Source organism: Garra rufa, chromosome 16 (assembly GCF_049309525.1).
Source record: "Garra rufa chromosome 16, GarRuf1.0, whole genome shotgun sequence".
In the NCBI taxonomy this organism is placed as follows: Eukaryota; Metazoa; Chordata; class Actinopteri; order Cypriniformes; family Cyprinidae; genus Garra; species Garra rufa.
In genome coordinates, this window is record NC_133376.1 from 32,748,507 (window position 1) to 32,771,043 (window position 22,537).

The 22,537-nt window shown below is 34.9% G+C and overlaps 1 protein-coding gene across 4 annotated transcripts in view; it reads left to right on the forward strand.

Annotated features, from left to right (window-relative positions):
• Positions 1-22,537, forward strand: part of fgf13a (fibroblast growth factor 13a) — a 163,286-nt gene that overhangs the window by 51,060 nt on the left and 89,689 nt on the right. For 3 of the 4 annotated variants that reach the window (XM_073820598.1, XM_073820597.1, XM_073820599.1), the window contains exon 3: positions 20,478-20,645. The exons of the other annotated variant lie outside the window; for it this stretch is intronic. In XM_073820598.1, the coding sequence (XP_073676699.1) occupies positions 20,478-20,645 (168 nt within the window). The remainder of the gene's footprint in view (positions 1-20,477; positions 20,646-22,537) is intronic. 4 annotated transcript variants of the gene reach the window in all.

Below are 22,537 nucleotides of genomic sequence, written 5' to 3' on the forward strand. Positions count from 1 at the left end.
TGTTTTACCTTTTTTGTAAAGGCTGTTTGCTTTTTTTTGCACGTGCACTTTGTAAACACTGGGTCGGGTACTTGCGCCTACGTCACGTGTGACCTTTCCAACGTAATTTCCGTCATGTGTGAGGTCGAGCTAGTGTGAGATGAGCATATGTGGTTAAAAAGTATAAATTGTAATTTTATTTTTTAGAAAATGACAGATGGTTTCGCTATATAAGACCCTTATTCCTCAGCTGGGTTCATGTAGAGCCCTTTGAAACTGCAGTTTGGACCTTCAACCAATTGCCAACCTATTTTGTGTACATTTTAAGCCAGCCATATAGTAATTTCTAAACAATAGCTGAGTTAAATAAAACTACCCAGAAGGTTGGGTTAAACATTTAACCCAACTGCTGTGTCAAAAGAACCCAATCGCTTGGTTTGTCCATATTTCACCGAGCACTGAACATTTTAGAGTGTAGAAAGCTATACAATTGATTTTTGTGAGCTGTGTGAACATATTAACTGTGTAAAAAGAATTCAGTCAATACAGCAATGACTTTTTTTCACCCTCATGTTGTTCTAAGCCTGTATGACATATATTTTAAAGAATGACTCAACTGTAGGGTCCAAAACAACTGTTCTATAGAGGAAATATAGGTTTGGAATAACATTTGGGTGAGTAAATGATGACAAACTGTTCATTTTTGGGTGAACTAAGGACCAAGATATCCAGTAGGGATGCACCGAAATGACCGAAATGTTTTTTCACCATTGCATAAATTAAATGGCCAAAATGTGCTTTTTACAGTTTTGTCTTGCTCTTCAAAGAAAACATCTATCACAAACCAACAAATTAAAAATATTTACTTAACACTGAACATTTTTAACATTTTAGTAGACATTATAGCCTACCAACAAAGCACAATTTAACTTAAAATTAATAAGTTGGTAAAATAATATTATTTGGTGTATGTGTGGGTGCTACAGCACCCCCTGTTTTTCTATGGACTGCAGTGTTCTCAGCTATTTAGTTTTTTTTTGTTGTTGTTGTTGTTGTTAGCAATATGCTTGTTGTGTTTTCTGGAGTTTTGACGTGTTGGTTTCTTAATAAAATCAGCACAATCAGCATGATGTTATTTTTTGTTTTATTTTACAGAACAACAGTAAAATTACAATGCTAACGTTTATGAATGTTGAGCTTTATTTTTGGTGGAAACCCGCAGGAAGACCTCTGTACTACTTTTTGTTGACAGCAGCAGATTTATGAATGATTGTCATTGTGCTGTTTCAGCGCAGATTTTCCTTGAACACAATTCGTGCGTGTATTAGAAAATATAAGTTGTGTAGTTTATTGACTTATGGTTTATTTCACAATTTCAGTCATTATACAGTAACTAGCAACAACCACCCCTTACTCTTCTCATCGAAGATATGCGATGCGGTCTCTCGCCGTCTGTGCTTGTAATGATTTTTGCGTCATTGTTCAGTATAATTTATTCTGTCTTTTCAATTATTTCGGTTGCTGAACATTTGGTGCATCTCTAATATCCAGTATGGAAATGTATGTGTAAAGGCTGTGAGGCAGGCCCGTGGGATCAGATCAGAGCCCTTTAGAAACTGAAACCTCAATGAGAGCTTGTCTCCTGGCACAATAAGTCAAAACTTTGAGCCTGCAACATGCCGTAGCCTCTGGGAAGCGATGACCGCCCGCGTGTGAAGCGCTGCTGTCACTATGTGTACGGACAGTGCCTCCAGACAGAGCCGACGACTGTTGTATAACAGCCCAGTTGCTTTCGGTCCAGTGGGTAGGATCAGGAAATTTGTGAGTCCGCGTTCTTTGGAGAAGTTGGTTGAATGTGGATCTGGGGCGACAATTGGAGACGTTAACTCTCCACGTCTTCTGAAGAAAAAAAATCAATTACTTCCTAACCTCCACTTTGTACTTTTCACTATCCATTTACTCTCTGTTAGCTCGAAATTGACACAAGGGAGTCTCGAGTCTCCTCAGCTCTGGTCTCTGTTTTCAGACTCTGCACACACACAGATGGAAGAGTAAACAGAACTGACATTAAGAAGCACAAACACAGATCCTTTTCTTAAAACCTTGTACTATGAGACCAAGAGCAGGGCTAGTGGCTTTGCTTTAGTGATGCTGCCATTAATAAGAAATAGCGGAGAGAAGATATTAGATTTAAAGGGATGGTTCATCTAAAAATGTCAATTCTATCATCATTTACTCGCCCTCATGAAAGGCATGTAGGTTTGGAACAATATGAGGATGAGTAAATGTGACCCTGGACCACAAAGCTAGTCATCAGGGTAAATTTTTTGAAATAGAGATTTAAACATCATCTGCAAGCTGAATAAATGAGCTTTCCATTGATGCATGGTTTGTTAGGATAGGACAATATTTGGTCCAAGATACAACTATTTGAAAATCTGGAATCTGAGGTGCAAAAAATTAAAATATTGAGAAAATTGCCTTTAAAGTTGTCTGAATTAAGTTCTTAGCAATGCATATTGCTAATCAAAAATTAAGTTTTGATACAGCAGGAAATTTGCAAAATATCTTCATGGAAATAGATCTTTACTTAATATCTATAATAATGTTTTGGTATAAAACAAACAATTGAATATTTTGACCCATACAATGTATTTTTGGCTATTGCTACAAATTTACCCAGGCAACTTAAGACTGGTTTTGTGGTCCAGTGTCACAAATGATGACAGATGTTTTTTGGGGGGTGAACTGTCCTTTTAAGAGCACAAGAACTCATAAAAGCAATATATTGACAGTTATCCAGAAATAGCAAACCCTTTCAGTGTCTGAGAGTTCATATAAAATTTATGTCAAAAGAGGCCCATATGGCTATACATACTATCCTTTTGTAGCTGTCCATTTTTCTGTCAAAACTCTGCTTACTTAAAATAAAAGAGGCCATCTGAACAAACTTTAACAGTATTTTATTTTATTTGTGACCCTGGAACACAAAACCAGTCTTAAGTAGCACGGGTATATTTGTAGCAAAAGCCAAAAATACATTGTATGGGTAAAAATGATGCCAAAAGTCATTAGGATAAAGAAGTAAAGATCATGTCTCCATGAAAATAATTAGCAAATTTCCTACCATAAATATATCAAAATGTACTTTTTGATTAGTAATATGCATTGCTAAGACTTCATTTGGACAACTTTAAAGGTGATTGTCCTAATATTTAATTTCTTTTGCACCCTCAGATGCCAGATTTTCAAGTAGTTCTATCTCGAACAAATATTGTCCTATCCTGTCAAATGAAAAGCTTATTCATTTAAAAGATTATTTATGCTTTCAGGTGATGTATAAATCTCATATATTTTGTTTTATTTTATTTGCAGGTGGACTTTTTTTGTTTATGTGTTTGTTTATTGGAAGTGACATCAAGGCATTAAGCCTATCAGATTAGAGATTCATATGTAGAATTTAAAGAGCCAGTTTCTAGATTTGTGAGCAATAGGTCATCGAATGGACCGTGGGATGACTGTGGGCATGCTGTCTGAAGCTGAGAATAGTCTAAAAAAACCCTAATGTATAATTTTACTAAACACTGAAACTGCTTCAGCTTTCTGGGTGAGATAGTTTTCAGAGGCCCGAATGACGACACAGTTGTAGTCTCTGGCTTTAAATGTACTTGCACATGAATGAATGGGGTTTCCTCCGCAGGCCGTTTGGGGAGCTGGTGTCTGGTGTGGAAAGGTGGTGTCTGCCTGTGAGTTGGGGTTGTGTGAAATCCCACTCTTATAGCTCTGAGACACATGAGCTCTGAGGGAACCCTCCTAAGTGTAAGTTGAGTGAAAGCAGTTAGAAGAGCAATGGGTAGAGGGAGAGAGCAAGGAAGTGAGTGGTAATGAATAACGTAATGCTAAATGCTCTGTAAAGAGCCGCAAGCATGTGTCCTACTGACATTGAAGTGGAAGATGACTTGGGATAGTTCACCGAAAAATGAAAATTATGTAATTAATAACCCCATTAATTGAAAAAACACTAATGTTGTTCCAAATCTGTAAGACCTTCGCTCATCTTCAGAACATAAATTAAGATATTTTTGATGAAAGCTAAGAGCTTTCTGATCCTGCATAGACCACAACGCAACTACCACATTCAAGGCCCAGAAAGGTAGCAAGGAAATTGTTAAAACAGTCCTTGTGACATCAGTGCTTAAACCATAATTTTACAAACATACAAGAATACTTTTTGTCTGCAAAGAAAACTGGCACATAAATCCATTTCCACAAACCTCATAGTATGAGAAGTACTTCAAGTTTCTAACTAATATGTTTACCATGGCCTGTACTGTATGTTGTCATATTTTAATCTCTTTAATTGGCATAATAAATGATTTAATCAGCCTCTAACAGGCCCAGTATTGTACTGAATCCCATTAGCTTCCATCAGCTGTCAACTGCAGCAAATGTGGACCATAACATTAATCCCACTTAATTCTTACATCTGTTTGCTTTCAGCTTCAGTGCAGATGACTTGCAGTGTGAGCTAGAGTCATATTTACCTGAGAGGAAAGATTGACTTCAGTGTCTTAAAATGCGTGGTGTATTCAAAAACCATCAAGAGCAGCTCAGTCAACAGCTCTGTCAGAGAGAGAGAGCAGTGTCAAAACAGTCTGGAGAGCCGTTGTGATTCACACGTCATCTTTGGAGGCTTTCCTCTCAGGTTGTGAAAAGAGGCCGCAGCGAAGCTTCATTAATGCGTATGAGTCAGCTCCGACTGCGAGAAACCACAGAGGAATCGCATCAGCTCTGCGCAGAGCAGAAAGCACACACTGAGAACACAAAGTTGTTATGGATAAAAGACACACTCATTACAGTTGCGAGATGTGTTTACTTGGAACTTAATGTTTGATGATACCAAAATTTAAGCCTCTGTCAGTAACTAGGAAGCTCTTTTGGGGGCTATAGCGCAGTCGCCAGCTGTTCGCTTCAGTCCATTTGCTCTTTTCTAAATTGTTTTTCTGGACATTCATTGTCAATATATACTGTCAATAGTATAACAGTTAGAATTTCTAATCAGGGAGTTTATGATTTGCATTAAAGGGACAGTTGACCCAAAAATGAAAATTGTCATTAGTTACACTCATGTTGTTCCAAACCTGTAAGACCTTAGTTCATCTTTGAAACACAAGTTAAAACATTTGATGAAATCTAAGAGCTTTCTGACCCTGCATATATGTAAACACAACTGACATGTTAAAGACCCAGAAAGGTAGTAAAGACATTGTTAAAATAGTCCATGTGACATTCAAGTTTCAACCTTAATTTTGTAAAACTACAAGTATACTTTTTGTGCAGAAAGAAAACAAAAGTAACGACAAAAAATTAGTGATGCACCGAAAATCCGAAATCCTTGGCCGAAACCGAAAACCGAAAAAGAGGAAACCAAGGCCGAAAACCGAAACACCGAAAGAATTATGCCAATTATTAGTACCATTGCATTTATGGCTATAACTGTGTATTCATTTTATTAAAATCAAGGAATTGCAATTGCATAGATTAATATTAAAGTTTCAAAGAATAAATCAATTATATTAATTTAAACAATTATTATCAATCAAGTATTATATTACTTAACGCATACAAATATTTTACTGCCTTTGTTTAAATTGTTTAATTGTTTACATTTTGATAACACATTATTTTGTGGATCCATCAGTTTACATTTACAACTCTATGTGTTTCTCTTTCAGCAGGAGGCACTATCAGAATGGTACACAAAGCAGTGCAGCAAATGACTTTGAAACGTGCAGTGCTCATATTTATTCAATGGATAGCCTTTTGAAGTTTCATCGCAATTCTTGTCTTTCAGTCCCCACATTTAAGACCACCTGAAATCATAATTAAGACTTTCTTAACCCCTAATAACACTGCAGTCATCAATGAAAATTAAGAGCTTTATTTCAAGCACCAACTTTCAAAAACAAACCTTACACAAAATACATTTCTTTTTATTTATTTCCCACCATTTTCGGGGCACAAGAAAAATATTAGGGGACTAAATTAATATCAGCATATGAAGTGAACGTCTCTCATTGTCTCTGAGAGAATGCATGTTAGATGCTGAAAGCACTGTCAGTTTTTACTTTCACTTTAACATATTGCTTAGTTTTCACGTTGCTTGTGTGATATCCATTGGCTCACCTCCATGGTTTAAAATATAAATATTTATAAAAATACAGTATATAGAAAAGACATATCTTTAAAATATTGTGACGTAACACCAACTTGAAGCCATTGTTTTCCACTCACTGAAAGCTACATCTGTCTCGATCTCTGCTCTCATCACTTGCACTCATGACTGCAGACACACCCCCTCTTGAAATTTCGGCATTACAAGTTTTGCAAATCGCTATCTGTGGGTCTTTCTCAGATATACTGAAATACGTCCACACCGCAGACGTGTTGCTTCAGACAAGCACGTGCAGGCCGCGGTTCCTGTTTGTGTCAACATACTGTTTCGGCCGTGTTGTTTCGGTGATAAAAATCTTTCAGCCGAAAACCGAAAATGCACTTTTGGGCCATTTTCGGCCGAAAATTTTTGGTGGCTGAATATTTTCGGTGGCCGAATATTTGGTGCGTCCCTACAAAAAATTATTTTCTGTGTCAGTTTTTTACACGTTTTGTTGTCTTTGTGCACAAAACGTATTCTTGTAGCTTCATAACATTACGGTTGTACCACTGGACTATTTTAACGGTGTCCTTACTACCTTTTTGGGCCTTAAACATGGTAGTTATGTTGCTGTCTATGCAGGGTCAGAAAGCTCTCGGGTTTCATTAAAAACATCCTAATTTCTGTTCTGAAAATAACAAAGGGATTGAAATGGTTTGGAATGACATGAAGGCGAGTAAATAATGACAGAATTTTAATTTTTGAGTGAACTAGCCGTTTAACTGCACATAGGCCACAAATAAGCAAATTCTTCTCATATATTTTATTGTTGACATCAAAGGCTGTGCGTCTAATCAACTTAACAGTGTTAAGATGCAAATTCATCTGTCACTTGGTATAAGCAGCCAAATTAGACATGCCAACATGGACAGGTTGCGTGACGTGGCCTCATACTCAAAAACCATGCACAAAATTGTGCAAGGTATTTATCTTTCTTTCTACAGTTGAAGTCAAATGTTTACATACTTCTTGCAAAATCTGCAAAATGTTAATTATTTTACCAAAATAAAAGGGGTCATACAAAATGCATGTTATTTTTTTATGTAGTACTGCCCTGAATTTGAATTTATAAAAGTTACCCTGTTCAAAAGTTTACATACGCTTGATTCTTAATACTGTGTTGTTACCTGAATGATCCACAGCTGTGCTTTTTGTTTAGTGATCTTTGTTTATGAGTCCCTTGTTTGTCCTGAACAGTTAAACTGCCTGCTGTTCTTCAAAAAGTTCCACAAATTATTTTTGTGTATTTGAACCCTTTCCAACAATCACTCTATGATTTTGAGAGCCATCTTTTCACACTGAGAACAACTGAGGGGCTCATATGCAACTATTACAGAAGGTTCAAATGCTCACTGATGCTCCAGAAGGAAACACAATGCATTAAAAGCTGGGGGTGAAAACTTTTTTTGAATTTGAAGATCAAGGTAAATTTCACTTATTTTGTCTTCTGGGAAACATGTTAGTATCTTCTGTAGATTCTGAATGCATCATGTTTCCTTCCGAAGCATCAGTGACGGTTCAAACCTTCTGTAATAGTTGCATATGAGTCCCTCAGTTGTCCTCAGTGTGAAAAGATGGATCTTAAAATCATACAGTCATTGTTGGAAAGGGCTCAAATACACAAAAATGCTGAGAAACCAAAGAATCTGTGGGACCTGAAATTTTTTTCTTAAGAACAGCGAGCAGTTTACCTGTTCAGGACAAACAAGGGACTCATGAACAACTATGACTAAAAGAAAAAAAAAAAGTCTTTTAAGTGAAATATCTTATTCAGAGCAGTACTAAAAAAAATCTCTATCTGTCTATCTGTCTATCTGTCTGTCTGTCTATCTATGTAATGTAATGTAATGTAATCATATTTACTGACTGCTTTTAGTTGGCTGTTGTGCTGCGAACATCATAATTAGACAGAAGCGCAGCTGTGCAGGCCTGTAGCATTAAATGTGTTCAGCCACGCGCACAGAGTCCTGTGTTTATGTTGTTGCCTTAAATCCAAGGGCAGGTCGGCAGGTTTTTCAGCCAGAGGGGAATTACGTTTTCTCTCGACATACCTACACATACAGTGAGCGAGAGAGAGAACCTGCTTGACAGTGATGGACTGTACTTTGTCGTCTCCTGTGAAGAGGAGTCTTGTTGAATGAGATCTTGAGGTGGAAGGCAGTAAGTCAGTCCGTGTGGCCTCTCCACGCGTTGCCGTCTTTAAACGCGGCCCATCTGTATTCTCCCTCACAGGGGGCGCACACACACACACACACACACACACACACACACACACACACACACACACACACACACACACACACACACACACACACACTCTAGCAGCACTTCTGCTTGTTGTCTGTCAGCATGTTGAGTTTAAGATTCACAGTGCATGGATGAAAAATGGTAACAATTTGTTGCACTACTGGAGATTGCTCTGCTGGAGATAAGATGTTCAATAGCACATTTAGATATTATTAGATATGAATGGAGAAGTATTGAGAGAATTAAAACTTGTAATACCCACATTGTGTTTTTAAAGTAGTGATCTTATTGAAATTGAAATGTGAAAAACAAATGTGAAATGAACCATTTTAGCCAATTATTGTGTAGGATATGAATGTTTTGTCCCTTGACTCATCTTAAAGGAATAGTTCACCCAGAAATGAAAATTCTATAATTAATTACTCACCCTCATGAAGTTCCAAACTCGTAAGACCTTCATTCATCTTCAAAACACAAATTAAGATATTTTTGATGAAATCCGAGGTTCTCAAATTTTTGATTTTACTAATATTTTCTCTGAAGAAAGATAGACATGTATAGTGGTGAAAGCCAAAACATTAAATGTCATGGATGTATCTTTACTGTGTAATCCACTATTTTGTCGAGGGGGTCAAAATGGCATTTTTCATCTGAGATTCAGAACCAAATTACAAGGGAGTAAAACTACTTCAGAAAAATGGCAGCATCATAATGTTATTTTTAGGCAGAGATTGTTAGCTCTATTAGTCAAATCTGTTAACTAGCTATCTTTGTTGCATTATTTGCCAATATTGACCATTCAAAAATGAGAAAACAACACTTTTCATGTTTTTACCCCAAAGTTTGCATGTCTGTAACTCTAGAAGTATTAAAGTTAAATGTCCTTTTAGATATTGGGTCTTAACAAACTTTCCTTTTGGCATTAGCATTTTAAGGCCCTGTATGGTTCAGTTCCAGAGACATTGGAATTTCAAAATGGCTCCAGGAGTAAATTGATAAATTGTATACATTTTCAGTGGTCAAAAACCAAATGTGGGTCAGTTTGCAAAAGTATGAGACTTATTTTCTTTTAAAGGGGAATATCTAAAGAACAAATAATGCTGAAACTAAAGATGTATCTTGTTTTCTTCTGTCAAGACAGCCATAAGTATTCTTTTCCAAAAGTTTGCATGCCTATAACTCAAGAAATATTAAATATATCGCAATATGATTTTAGATTCTAGTACTTAATGAACGTTTCTTTTGGAATGTTAATTTTAAAGACCCTACATCATTTAGTTCTAGAGATATGGGGATGTCAATGAGGCTCTATGTCCAGATTGTTGAATTCTACCTATTTTCAGTTGTTGAAAACCAAATGTTGGTCACTTTGTTTACAGCCTATACTCTCAGACAATGTCTGAAGAAAATGAAGATGCCAAAAGGAAAGTTTGTTAAGACCCAATATCTAAAAAAGACATAGTTCTTGAGTTACAGGCATGCAAACTTTGGAATGAAAACTTGAAAAGTGCCGTTTCCCCATTTTTGATTGGTCTTCATTAGCACATAATGTACCAAAGATTGCTAAAGTCAACAGATTTTACTAATAAAGCTACCAATCTCTGCCTAAAAATAACATTATGATGCTGCCGTCTTTCTGAAGTCTTTTTAACCCCCTGTAATTTGGCTCTGAATCTCAGGTGAAAATTGACATTTTGACCCCCTTCTACAAAATAGTGGATTACTTGATAATAATGGTGGATAACTTTCTTAGCTTTTTTGATAATGCAATTTATCCAGAAAGGTTTTTAAAAGTGATGACAGATTAGGAATGCATGCTGGCCTTGTCAGATGGTGGTTATGTGTGAGGATGTGTACTTTTAGTTTTTTTGCAGTGTTCAGAGAATGAAAATCACAGTCAGATGTCATGCTAGACAAGCACAGGGCCTCCAGGCAATCGAGAGATTCAGTCCACCTCAACGTTTAATCAGTCCACCTTCAACGAGTCCTAAGAGAGCTACTAGGATTGTGTTACTGACCGAGTAAACCGCATCCTCTGTAACGAGAGAGTAAATACCTCAAGAACTAATTACACTGTGTGGTTATTAATAATATAATCAACCCTATCATGACCTGTCTTTATGCTTTCAGCAAAGAACATGTTAATAACCAGATTTTGTTCTGTTGTATTAAACAACATCTCTTGTTTAAACGCTTTAAATACACATGTAAGCAAACTTGCCACCCTGCTTTCATTAAGACATAGGGAGTGTATTTATATTAAAGCTTGTACGCCAAGGTGACTCATGATGATAAATGAATGTGGGCAGGCGTAAGGTCACCCTTTGAAAGCATATCAGCACCTTTACGTTTGCATTTAAATTGGGAGTATCTTCACATCTAAATTAATTTTAAAGCCTTTGAAGAAAAGTGAGGTTGGTCCAGAGAACCAACTACCAGACCCTTATTAAGTCACAAATGGGATGTCTGTGATGTTCCCTTGCTATGCTGATTGAATATTTGTTGTGATTCATTTGTGCGTTTACAGCGGTAACAGTGAATTAACTACAAGTGTTGCCGGTGATTTTAATTTATTGTCTCCTTGAATGTAAATTCACCCTTAGTTGCAAAGTTGATTCTGTCTAAGCTTGTGTTCCCAAAGTCATGGAAAATCTAGAAATATCCTTGAATATTAAAACTGTGTTTTCAGGTCTGGAAAAGTCTTTTTAGTAGACTACTGTTTTGGTTGTAAAAATATTTAAAGCTAAATTTATACATATTATTACAATTTAAAATAATGTTTTTATTTTAATATATTTTAAAGTGTATAGTTATTTATTAATATAATGGCAAGGTAAAGTTTTCTGCAGCTATTAATTCAGTCTTTCAGTGTCACTTGATCTTTCAGAAATCATTCAAATATGTAGATTTGCTGCTCAAGAAACATTTATTTTCAGTGTTGAAAAAACTACCTCTTCATATTTTATACAGGATAATTTGATGAATAGAAAGTTCAAAGGAACAGCATTTATTTGAATTAGAAATCTTTTGCAACATCTTACGAATGTTTTTACTTTTTTTCAACTTATTGACCCCAAACCTCTTGACAGTCGGATACTTTGCATTAATAATAAATTGCATTGATTGGTAATTTGGAGTGATATTGGCCTTTATTTATTGTCTCTAGTAAAAAAAAGGCATTTAAAACATTTAAAATATCAAATATTTCAAATAAATATTGTCCTTGCTGTTTCAATATTAAAGGGATAGTTCACCCAAAAATGAAAATTTGATGTTTATCTGCTTACCCCCAGGGCATCCAAGATGTAGGTGACTTTGTTTCCTCAGCAGAACACAAACAAAGATTTTTAAGGAAAACCGGTGCAGTCTGCCAGCCATATAATGGCAGTAGATGGGCACCAAACCTTTAAAAGTAAACAAAAACATGCACAGACAAATCCAAATTACACCCTGCGACTCATGATGATGCATTGATGTCCTAAGACATGAAACGATCGTTTTTTGCGATAAAATGAACAGTATTTATATAATTTTTTACCTTTAATACACAGCCACGTCCATCTGTCCTGAGCACGAGTTTAGCATCTGGCACGTTACATGTGTATGCGCTCTGGCGTAGTATACGCAAACACCGGAAGCGATCTTTCACATGTATACAACACTCATTGTTTACACAGTGCACAGAGATTGTGGGTATAGCGGCTATTCAAAATGGTAATTACTTGCGCTTATCCTGATTGTTCAAACCAATTTAAAGCTAAAAGATTACGTTTGCTTGCTCAAACTCATCCGGGACTTTTCACTGATTTCCCCTTCCGGCGTTTGCGTATACTACGCCAGAGCGTGTACACATGTAAAGTGCCTGATGCTAAACTCGTGCTCATGACAGATGGACGTGGCTGTGTATCAAAGGTAAAAAATGATATAAATACTGTTCAGTTTCTCGCAAAAAACGATCGTTTTGTGTCTTAGGACATCAATGTATCATCACGAGCCGCAGGGTGTAATTTGGATTTGTCTGTGCATGTTTTGTTTTTGTTCTGGTGCCCATCCACTTCCATTATTTGGCTGGCATACTGCACCGGTTTTCCTTAAAAAGCTTTGTTTGTGTTCTGCTGAGGAAACAAAGTCACCTACATCTTGAATGCCCTGGGGGTAAGCAGATAAACATCAAATTTTCATTTTTTGGTGAACTATCCCTTTAACGTAAGACTTAAATATTATGATTACCCATTTGAAATGGTATTTCACAAATAATGATAAATTATAGAAACCTGTGTGATTACTTTTAACCAGTTATATAATGCTAAATGCCTTTTAAATACCAATCAGTTTTATCATTATAAACCACACAAAAAACATTAAAACCATTTTTACACCAAAAGTTGTTTAAATGCTTTTAAAACATTGATATTCTATGTTTCGGTGTCTATGCAGTTTACAGCTTGTATTGTAAAGCTGGCATCTGGCTTTCTTACATTAGCTAGTCTCAATTTCTTAAAAAAACAAAAATACGTATTGACCCTAAACCTTCGAACAGTAGTGCATATAGTGTCATGATCGGAGCTGTGGGTCTCCCCTCAGCCTCCTGAGGTCGCCGTTCACACTGCACTTCTGATAACATTCACCTGTCCTTGTCGTTAACACTGATTACTCACATCTGTTCACTATTATCCGGTCTTTAAATACTCTCACATTTCTCTCCTGCTTCATGTCTGCATTGTCTTTTGTCCTCAATGTTATTTTGTGTTCCTGCTCCAGCTCTAGACCTTGTTCTCTGTTTTGTTCAGTTTATGTTTAAGTTTATGTTTAGTTTGCCGTGTTGGCTTTGTTTGCTTTGTTTATTGTTTTATTATTAAACTCATTACTCTCCTGCATTTGGACCCAGACCTCCCTGACTTCACGTGACATATAGTGTATATATATATAGTCAAAATACAATTTCTAAACTTACTAAGTATACATTTTAGTATGTGTGTAAATATGTATTATTACAGTTATTCTCTACTTGGATATTGATTTATTATGAAGTAGACCTTGATTGCAAACCATATGTGAGTTAATTCTTTTTGAGTTGAGTACGATTCAATAAATCTTTTGAACCACTTGTCAACAAAACCTGTCAGTAGGGCCCTAAGTGATGTCGTTCTGCTCCTCATGATTGCTGGTGTTCTTGTTACATGTTTGCTGTTGCAATCATCTTCATGCTTGTTTCCATTTTAAATTAAACCTGGAGGTGTAACTTTTCCACCACATGAGTCATGTAGGTGTGACAGACCAATTTTGCAGTTCTATTCAGCAACAAAAAATATACATTTTTTTTTTTTTCATTTACGTTTCTTTCTTTTTTTTTTTTTTTTTAATTTATTTAAATAAAGCCAGGATTGATTTTAGTGACAGGACTGTGACTCATTTTACCCCATCCATCCTGCTCTTATGGGCCTGTGACGTAAGTTCACTTGGCCATTTCCAGCAGATTTGTCTTTGGAAATGGCAGGGGTCATAAAAGCCTGTTCAGGGCCATTTCTGGGTGGCCTCTGATTAGCTGTTAGTCACTGACTGAATGGCCCGGGAGGAGCGGAGCGTGTCAGACTTGCTGGGAGAATCAGGCATCGCCTGTGCGTCATAGCTGTGTGTTCCTGTGGGAGGGAGGCATCAGGTGGTCTGTGTTGTGTTAAATAGGCTGATGTGACAGGGAGGTGGGGGTGATGATGAAGGGTGTGAGATGACTCTGTTACACTCTCATGTGTTCCTGAGTTAGAAAGTGTGGGGTGTTGCTTGGATGAGGACGCGTGACAGGAAAGTGTTTCGTGGGGTTTGTTAAAAGGGTTTTTGATGATTATTAAAGCATAAAACTTCTGACAGCATTTAAAATTAGAATGTTGGTTGGCTCAGTATGGTCATCATGTAATAATGAAACAGATCAGATGAAATAGTAACTTCTTAATTAGTACACGTTAGAATTTTGGGGAATTCATTTGAAATGGTTCTACATTTTTTTGTTCACTTGGATTGACAGGATGTTTTGATTGGATTGATGTTTTGACAGCGTCTTAAATTTATTGTAATGTGAATATTTAAGTTCACTTAAAATAAAAGTTATAATATTTGTAATACTTTGTCAACATTAAAAAAAAACAGTTCACCCAAAAATGAAAATTCTGTCATTAATTACTCACCCTCATGTTGTTCCAAACCTGTAAGACCTTTGTCCATCTTCGGAAAACAAATTAGGATACGCAACTACCATGTTCAAGGCCCAGAAAGGTAGTAAGGACATTGTTAAAATAGCCGTAATGTTATGAAGCTATGAGAAAACATTTTGTGCACAAAGAAAAAAAGACTTTAGTCAACAATTTCATCTGTGTCAATCCAGTCTTTGACATGCTTTCACTAGAGTGCCTCGATAAAAATCAATCTGATAATTTGCAGTAGCAGCATCAGTATTAGTGTTTGTATCAGTAATTTGGCCTTTATTCATAGTACATAAAAAGCATTAAAAATATATTGAATGTTTCAAATAAATATTGTTTTTATGTTGTTTCAGCATTCATTTGAAAAGTGAAAATATTTGTACTGATTGTAGAATGATTTGTAATGATTATAGAAACCATTTTTTTAACCAATTAACAAAAATTTTAAATACCAATTTTCTTATAAACCAGAAAAAAATTCTACAAATTATTAAAAGTTTTGTTTGTTTGTTTGTGCTTTGTTGTTATAAAATCACAATAAAATTCAAATAATAAAAAAATATATTTTATTATTTGTAAACCATTTATTTAGATGTTCTCATCACATTAATATTCTATTTTTCAGCATCTATGCAAACTTTAAATTCTAATTTATATGAATAATAGTAATCTCAAAATTAAAGCTTGTATTGTAAAGCTGGCGTCTGGCTTTCTTAACGACTCTCAAAATGTTATTTAGGACATAAGAATATCTAAGAACTATGTATCAAGTAAAAAATATCTTTTATGTTCTAAAGATAAACCATGATCTTACAGGTTTGGAACAAAATGAGGGTGAGTAATGAATGACAGAATTTTCATTTTGGGTTGAACTGTCCCTTTAAATTTAGTTAGGGAATGTTCAGGTCAGTCAAATCATTAAAAAGAACCCCTACTTTGGCACCAGCCTTTTTTCTTCTTCTGAAGAACGTTGACTGCTCTAAGGCATTTGAAGCTGTGGAAAATATGGATTCTGTCTTTAAGCAGAGAATAAAAGAGGTTTACTGATGTAAAGAACAGCTCGATTTCACCACAGCTTACGGAGCTTGAGAATGACACAGCAATAAAAATTAAATCCATTTCCTCAAGGCTGCGGAACTTAGAAGAAGATCCCAAGAGACCGGAAAAGTAGTCTTGACTCAGATACACATGATATTTAAAGTGCTGGTATTTTAAGCGAACACTCCCCAAGGGCTGCGGAGCAGCTGATGGCGACATTCTCGTGTTAATTTCCATCAGATGGTTAACTGGCATTTCGTGTGAAATGAGAGTGATTGAAATGGCTTCTGACTTCCCCTCATTTGAATTGTACAAACTGAGACAGTCCACCTCTAAATCTGTCTCACTGCTTAAACTTCGTGACCTCAATCTGCTGTGAGCTCTCGGCCTAAATGTTCAAACTGCGGCAGGGTCATAATTCAGAGCGGTTGATGGCGTCCTTGAAGCCTTTGTGCATTTAGGCCCTTGTAAATTAACTGTTCTGATCTTTGACATGCAGGGTAACTGTAACCCATGTACACTTCTGGACTATTATAGATTAAGCCATCACCAATCATTTGGTTTTTGACTTTTATTGCCTTCCTTTGATTAAGAGTCATTTTGCATCCAACTTGCGACACGATACCTTCAACTCAGGAGCTGAGAGGGCAAGGTGATGTAAACAGCGGAAGGTTATGCACTCTGTGCCATTAAATCCTTTCTTCCATCAAGTTCCTCTCTGGAGTGTCAGTGACTCGCTTTCAGCACCACGGACAGGGACATTCATCAGCGCTGGGCTGATGTGGTGGCAGAACCATGAGCTGTAGATCATATCCCATCAGGCCACGGGCTGACAGCTCATTTTGAAGGCCCAGCTGATAGAGAGGGCGGAGCTACGACAGGCTGCATATCCATCAGGCGTCCCGCGACCCATCCGTGCACTCTCTATCACAGTTTGGCACGTCGTGCCACTCCAAGTCGTAAAGAGCAGTTTTAGCGTGGTTCAGTCCTAAATATGCCCCTCATTTTTAATTGAGGTTTATGGGGCTGCTGTTAACATGGCTATTAATAACCATTGATGGACTAAGACCTTCAGAATGCATTGGAGACAAAAGGAGACTGCGTTCTGGAGAGAATAATGGACTGTTCCCCTTCAGGTTGTGTAAATGAAAAGAACCTATAGCCTCAAGGCTGCGCATAATTATGAGAACCTGGCAGAATGTGCCCTTGAAGAAAAATCTATCCACATAAACACTAGATAGTGTATACATTTTGTATTTATTAATACAAAAAACTATAATGATTATTATTATTACTATGTTGTACGTATGTTTGTGTGGGCATATATCTATAATTATTTTATTATATTTTTCAGTTATTTTATTTAATTGTTTTTTTTATTTTTATTTATATATATATATATATATATATATATATATATATATATATATTATGTGTGTGTGTGTGTGTGTGTGTGTGTGTGTGTTTTATAATTATATAAATAGTTGTATGTATTGTTATTTTATTTTTTGTTTATAAAGGTAAAATATATAACTTAATAATAATAATAATTATTATTAAATAAATAAATGTATGTGTGTATATCTATCAATATTTGATTAGTTTTTTTGTTTTTTAATTGTTTTTATTGAATTATAATTTTTAAATAATAATAATAATAATAATAATAATAATAATAATAATGATGATAATAATAATAATAATAATAATAAAATTTATTATAGCATTATCATAAAAACCTTATTATTATTAAGGTATATATGTATGTATGTGTGTGTGTGTATTTGTAATTATTTATTATATTTTAATTGTTTTATTTGATTGTTTTTTATTTCATCTATAATTTTTAATATAAATTTTAAAATCTATAATTATTTTACTATGTTTTTTAGTTGTTTATTTTAGTTGTTTATTTAGTTTATTTTATTGTTTTTATGTAATTATTTTTTTTACTATTTATTAATAATAAAGATTTTATAATATTAAGTTTTATGTATTTTTATTGTTTATAATTTAATTTTTTTTAAATAATATTAATAATAATTATAATAATAATAATTGTATTATTATTATTATTATTATTTAGTGTTTATATATATATATACACTGTATATATATTATTTTATATTCATTTTGTGAGATTGATCAACTATTTGACAATGAAAATCTTTTACATTATGAAAAATATAAAACATATAGTCAATAATGTTGACTAAGCAGTTTTCTACTTATCCAAAAAAAAATGTCTTGTGCCCATCCTCATTTAATATAACAATTCTCCATATTTCCTTTTAATAATTTTGGCTACAAAATATGACTAAACTAGGGAGGGTAAATACTTTAAAATCAACATTTGCAAAGTCAGCATATTATTGTGGTTTTGTAAAAAGTTAGGTAAAAAATGCCACATAACTGACTTCCTTCACCAGAAGGAAATCCAGCCTTCATTCTGCAATATAATAGATTTCATGGCTTAAAATAGAAGGTGGCTGTCAGAGCACCTGCACTTCATACCTAAGTAAATTGGTCCCCAAGTGTTTCTGTGTGTACTTAAGCCTACCAGTGAAGACCGTACGGAGATGATGACAGGTCTTCTCTTAACCACCATTCATGTTTTTGTCTTTAATAACATGTCTGAAAGAGAGAGAGAGAGAGAGAGAGAGAGAGAGAGAGAGAGAGAGAGAGAGAGAGAGAGAGAGAGAAAGGGGCACTAGGAAGAGTTTTAATAGCCCTGCTGTTAAACACTGGCAGTAGTAGTGTTTGGCCTCAAATCATGACAGTGGAAAAAGGAGATGCTATAAAACAGCAGCGTGAATTTTATTAGTACATTTCATCTCAGGGAGAAGTGAGAGACTGTGCAAGTGCCAGGAAATGAAACCCTCTATTAACCTCTCACAACGTGCCTGAATTAGTACAGCAAGCAATAGCCTGCACTTGTGTCATTGAAAGGTTCAGAGGTCAAGGTCAAATAACATCAGAATTACAAACTTTTTTAATGACAGTCCATGCAGAAAGATGTTTTTCTCTCAAAAACATCCTTAAGGGTTTTGTTTTTAGCTTTCCTCAAAGTCAGAGCTTTACAGAAATGACAAAATTAATATTTAAGACAGGATAGGAGTCTGGTTATATTAGCTCATTATCAGTCCTGGAACAATGACAGCTGTTCATATGTGAACATTATATGCAAATAATGTCCAATATGCAGTTTGAGGTGCTTCCTCTGTGCATGTGTGATGCAGAATATGCCTGTGCTGGAAGATGATGCATGCTTTCACAGGATTGACTTTCTCTAGTACTGAAGAAATCACTTTAGAAACAGACTTTTGATATATCTCGATCTAACACAGTAAGTTTGCTTGGGGGCTCTGTCCTTTTATGCACTCTTGGCCCTGCACCTCACTCTCTGAAATATTGGATTTCAGACATTTTTGTTTTCTTTTCATGCACCTGAAGTTGCACCTGAACAACCATACAACACCTTTAAGTTGATTAGAGCCAGAAAAGCTCCAAATCCCCTGCCTGCTCTGACTTTACCACCTTATCCCAGATCCCAATGCTTAACTAACTGCTGTCATATTGTTTCAATCATTGTGACGTAGTGTGTATTAGGTCTGGGCGATATAACTACAATTATTTTTCATTATTTTTCACAATGTTTAAATTTATATCTTGAGTGTTTTTTCTTTTTAATGAGCAATCATTTAAACAAAACAGTCATTTTAACTGCATTTTTGCTGTAGTTTATTTCTTGCATTAAACTAAATTTAAAATATTTGATGCAAGATATAAGATAAAATAACAAATAGAAATAACAGTGTAGTTGTTTTCCACACTGATTTTCACTAAATGAACAAGAAATAATGATATTTAATTGTTCTCATTAAAACCACTGCATAGTCATACAGACTTTAACATATATGTACATACATTTTTAATAATAATAAGTTTGATAAGTGAATTGTATTTTGAAATAGACAATTTGAACTAATTTACTTAAACAAATGTGACCCTGGACCACAAAACAAGTCTTAAGTAGCATAAGTATATTTGTAGCAATATGCAAAAGACATTGTATGGGTCAAAATTATTGATTTTTCTTAGGATAATAAATAAAGATCATGTTCCATAAAGATATTTTGTAAATTTCCTACTGTAAATATATCAAAACTTATTTTTGTTTAGTAATATGCATTGTTAAGAACTTAATTTGGACAACTTTAAATGAGATTTTCTCAATATTTTTTTTTTTTTTTAAATTTGATTTTCAAATAGTTGTATCTCGGCCAAATATTGTCCTAGCAAACCATACATCAATGGAAAACTTATTCAGTTTTCAGATGATGTATATAAAAAAATGGACCCTTATGACTGGTTTTTATGGTCCATGGTCATGAATTGAACTTTCCAACTCTTTAAATCTGTCAAAATTAAGACAATGTGCAACAAGGAATGATTGTGATATTCACATTAATGTAATTACACAATTTGATTATATTATGAAATCATTGAATGTATTTGACATATCGCCCAGTCCTACTGTGTATTATGCTTTTCTGTCTCTTACCTTCTCTCCTTCTCTTTCTTCTCTATATCAAGCTATTATATGTGTTCTGCTAATCTTGTTACTGTTGTTGCTTATTATTATTATTATTATTATTATTATTATTATTATGACCTTGTTGTTGTCATTTATACTTTGTGTCTTTTCTTTACGTATTTCTCTCATTGTGTTGAATGAGTTTTGTTGCTTTGAGCGCTCTCTCCCTTTCTAACCCTTCGTTCATTTTGTTATGGCCCGACCGCAGTCCAGGATGACGCTGCTCCAGGTACCCAGGAGTACATTATGTTGCGGCAGGATTCCATCCATTCTGCGGATATAAGGGGTAAAGGCTCCCCTTTTCGTGCTAAGTGTCATGAAATCTTCTGCTGCCCACTGAAGCAAGTCGTCCTCAAAGAAAACTCAGAGCCCGAAGGTTTGTGTGCAACACATCCACGTTTTTCTTTGTATCTTTTACTTAAGTTTAAGTTTCATTTGAACTTGCTTTTGTTTTTTTGCCTTTTCTTAAAAGCATCTGACTTGTGCATTTTCTGTTCGTGAGCCATATTTGTGTCTTGTAGAAACTGCTTGAAGTCTGCAATGTTGAATGCCCGAAGGACACACTCTCTTTTTCTCTGTGTGTGTGTCTGTGCTGAATGCAGACCTGTGCTCATGATCCTTCAGATCTGTATTCACTAGTGATTACCTGATGATGTCACCTTACCTGAGGCTCTGTACTTATATTTAGAGGCACAAATCAGGGCTCTACACTCACATATTTTTTCAGAAACATTTATATCCAAGTTAAAGAGAAAGCTTACCCACAAATAAAAATTCTGTCATTGATTACTCACCATTATGTTGTTTCAAACCCATAAGAACACAAATATATTTTTGATGAAATCCAATGAAATTCTGACCCTACACAGACCGCAGTGCAACTAAAACTTTCAAGGCCCAGAAAGGTAGTAAGGACATCAATAAATCTTTGTGGACAAAAAGTATTCTCGTAGCTTCATAAAATTACAGTTGAACCACTGATATCACATGGACTATTTTAGTGATGTCTTTACTACCTTTCTGGGCCTTGAAAGTTTCAGTTGTGTTGCTATCTAATCTATGCAGGGTCAAACCCCTTATGGGTTTGGAACAACATGAGGGTGAGTAATTAATGACAGAATTTTAACTAATGGTGTTATGTATTGCATTATATAATGTATTGTGTATTGCATTATATAATTATATAAAATTATAACAATATCATATATTATTTATTAAATGTTTTTTAATAAAAAAAATGTTTTACATTTTCCTTGAAAGTGTCTAAATGCTGTAAGTTACATGAAATCCACACTTTAGACCTTACTTAATAGCTAAAAGTCAGACGAAATTCATGAATTGCAAAGGGATGTTTCATGAATATTTAAATTACTTGACTAGATGTCTGCATGTCTAAGTAATACTCTTTATAGCTTATACTTTAGAATACCTAAAATGTGACCCTGGACCACAAAACCAGTCATAAGAGTAAATTTTTTAAATTAAATTAGCTTTTCATTGATGTATGATTTATTAGGATAGGATTTTTGGCCAAAATACAACTATTTGAAAGTTTTGAATCTGAGGGTGCAAAAAAATCTAAATACTAATAAAATCACCTTTAAAGTTGGTTAGAAAAATGCATATTACTAATCAAAAAGTAAGTTTTGATATATTTACAGTAGGACATTTACAAAATATCTTCATGGAACATGATCTTTACTTAATACCCTAATGAGTTTTGGCATAAAAAAAAATCTATAATTTTGACATACAGTGTATTTTTGGATATTGCTACAAATATATCCGTGCTACTTTAGACTGGTTTTGTGGTCCAGGGTCACAAATTATTTCGCTTAAAAATTCAGCCTATGCTGTTTGTACCATTTTTATACAGGAAGAAAACTAAATCTAGACAAGTGCAATAACACAGGAGTCTTACACCGTGTCCTAACTACACTAGATGCGACAAGATTCCAGCGACAAGCAATTTGGCTGTCTACACCAGCCGTGACAACAAGTTGATAATCTAATTAAACCTTTTTAACATTATTAAAACTACATACTGAGTAACTGATACCATCTTTGGTATGGAATATGCTTGTTGGTTCGCAGTTTTAATGTACATGTTTGCTTTCATTTATTTTCAAGATCTGTTGTTGCTTTCGGTATGGCTATAAATGTCACGCTACATGATATTCAAACTCACATTAGATCTCACATCGAATAAAGCACAAAATCAGCACCTGAGATTATCACTGTCATAGTTTCTATGTTTCTATTTCGCAG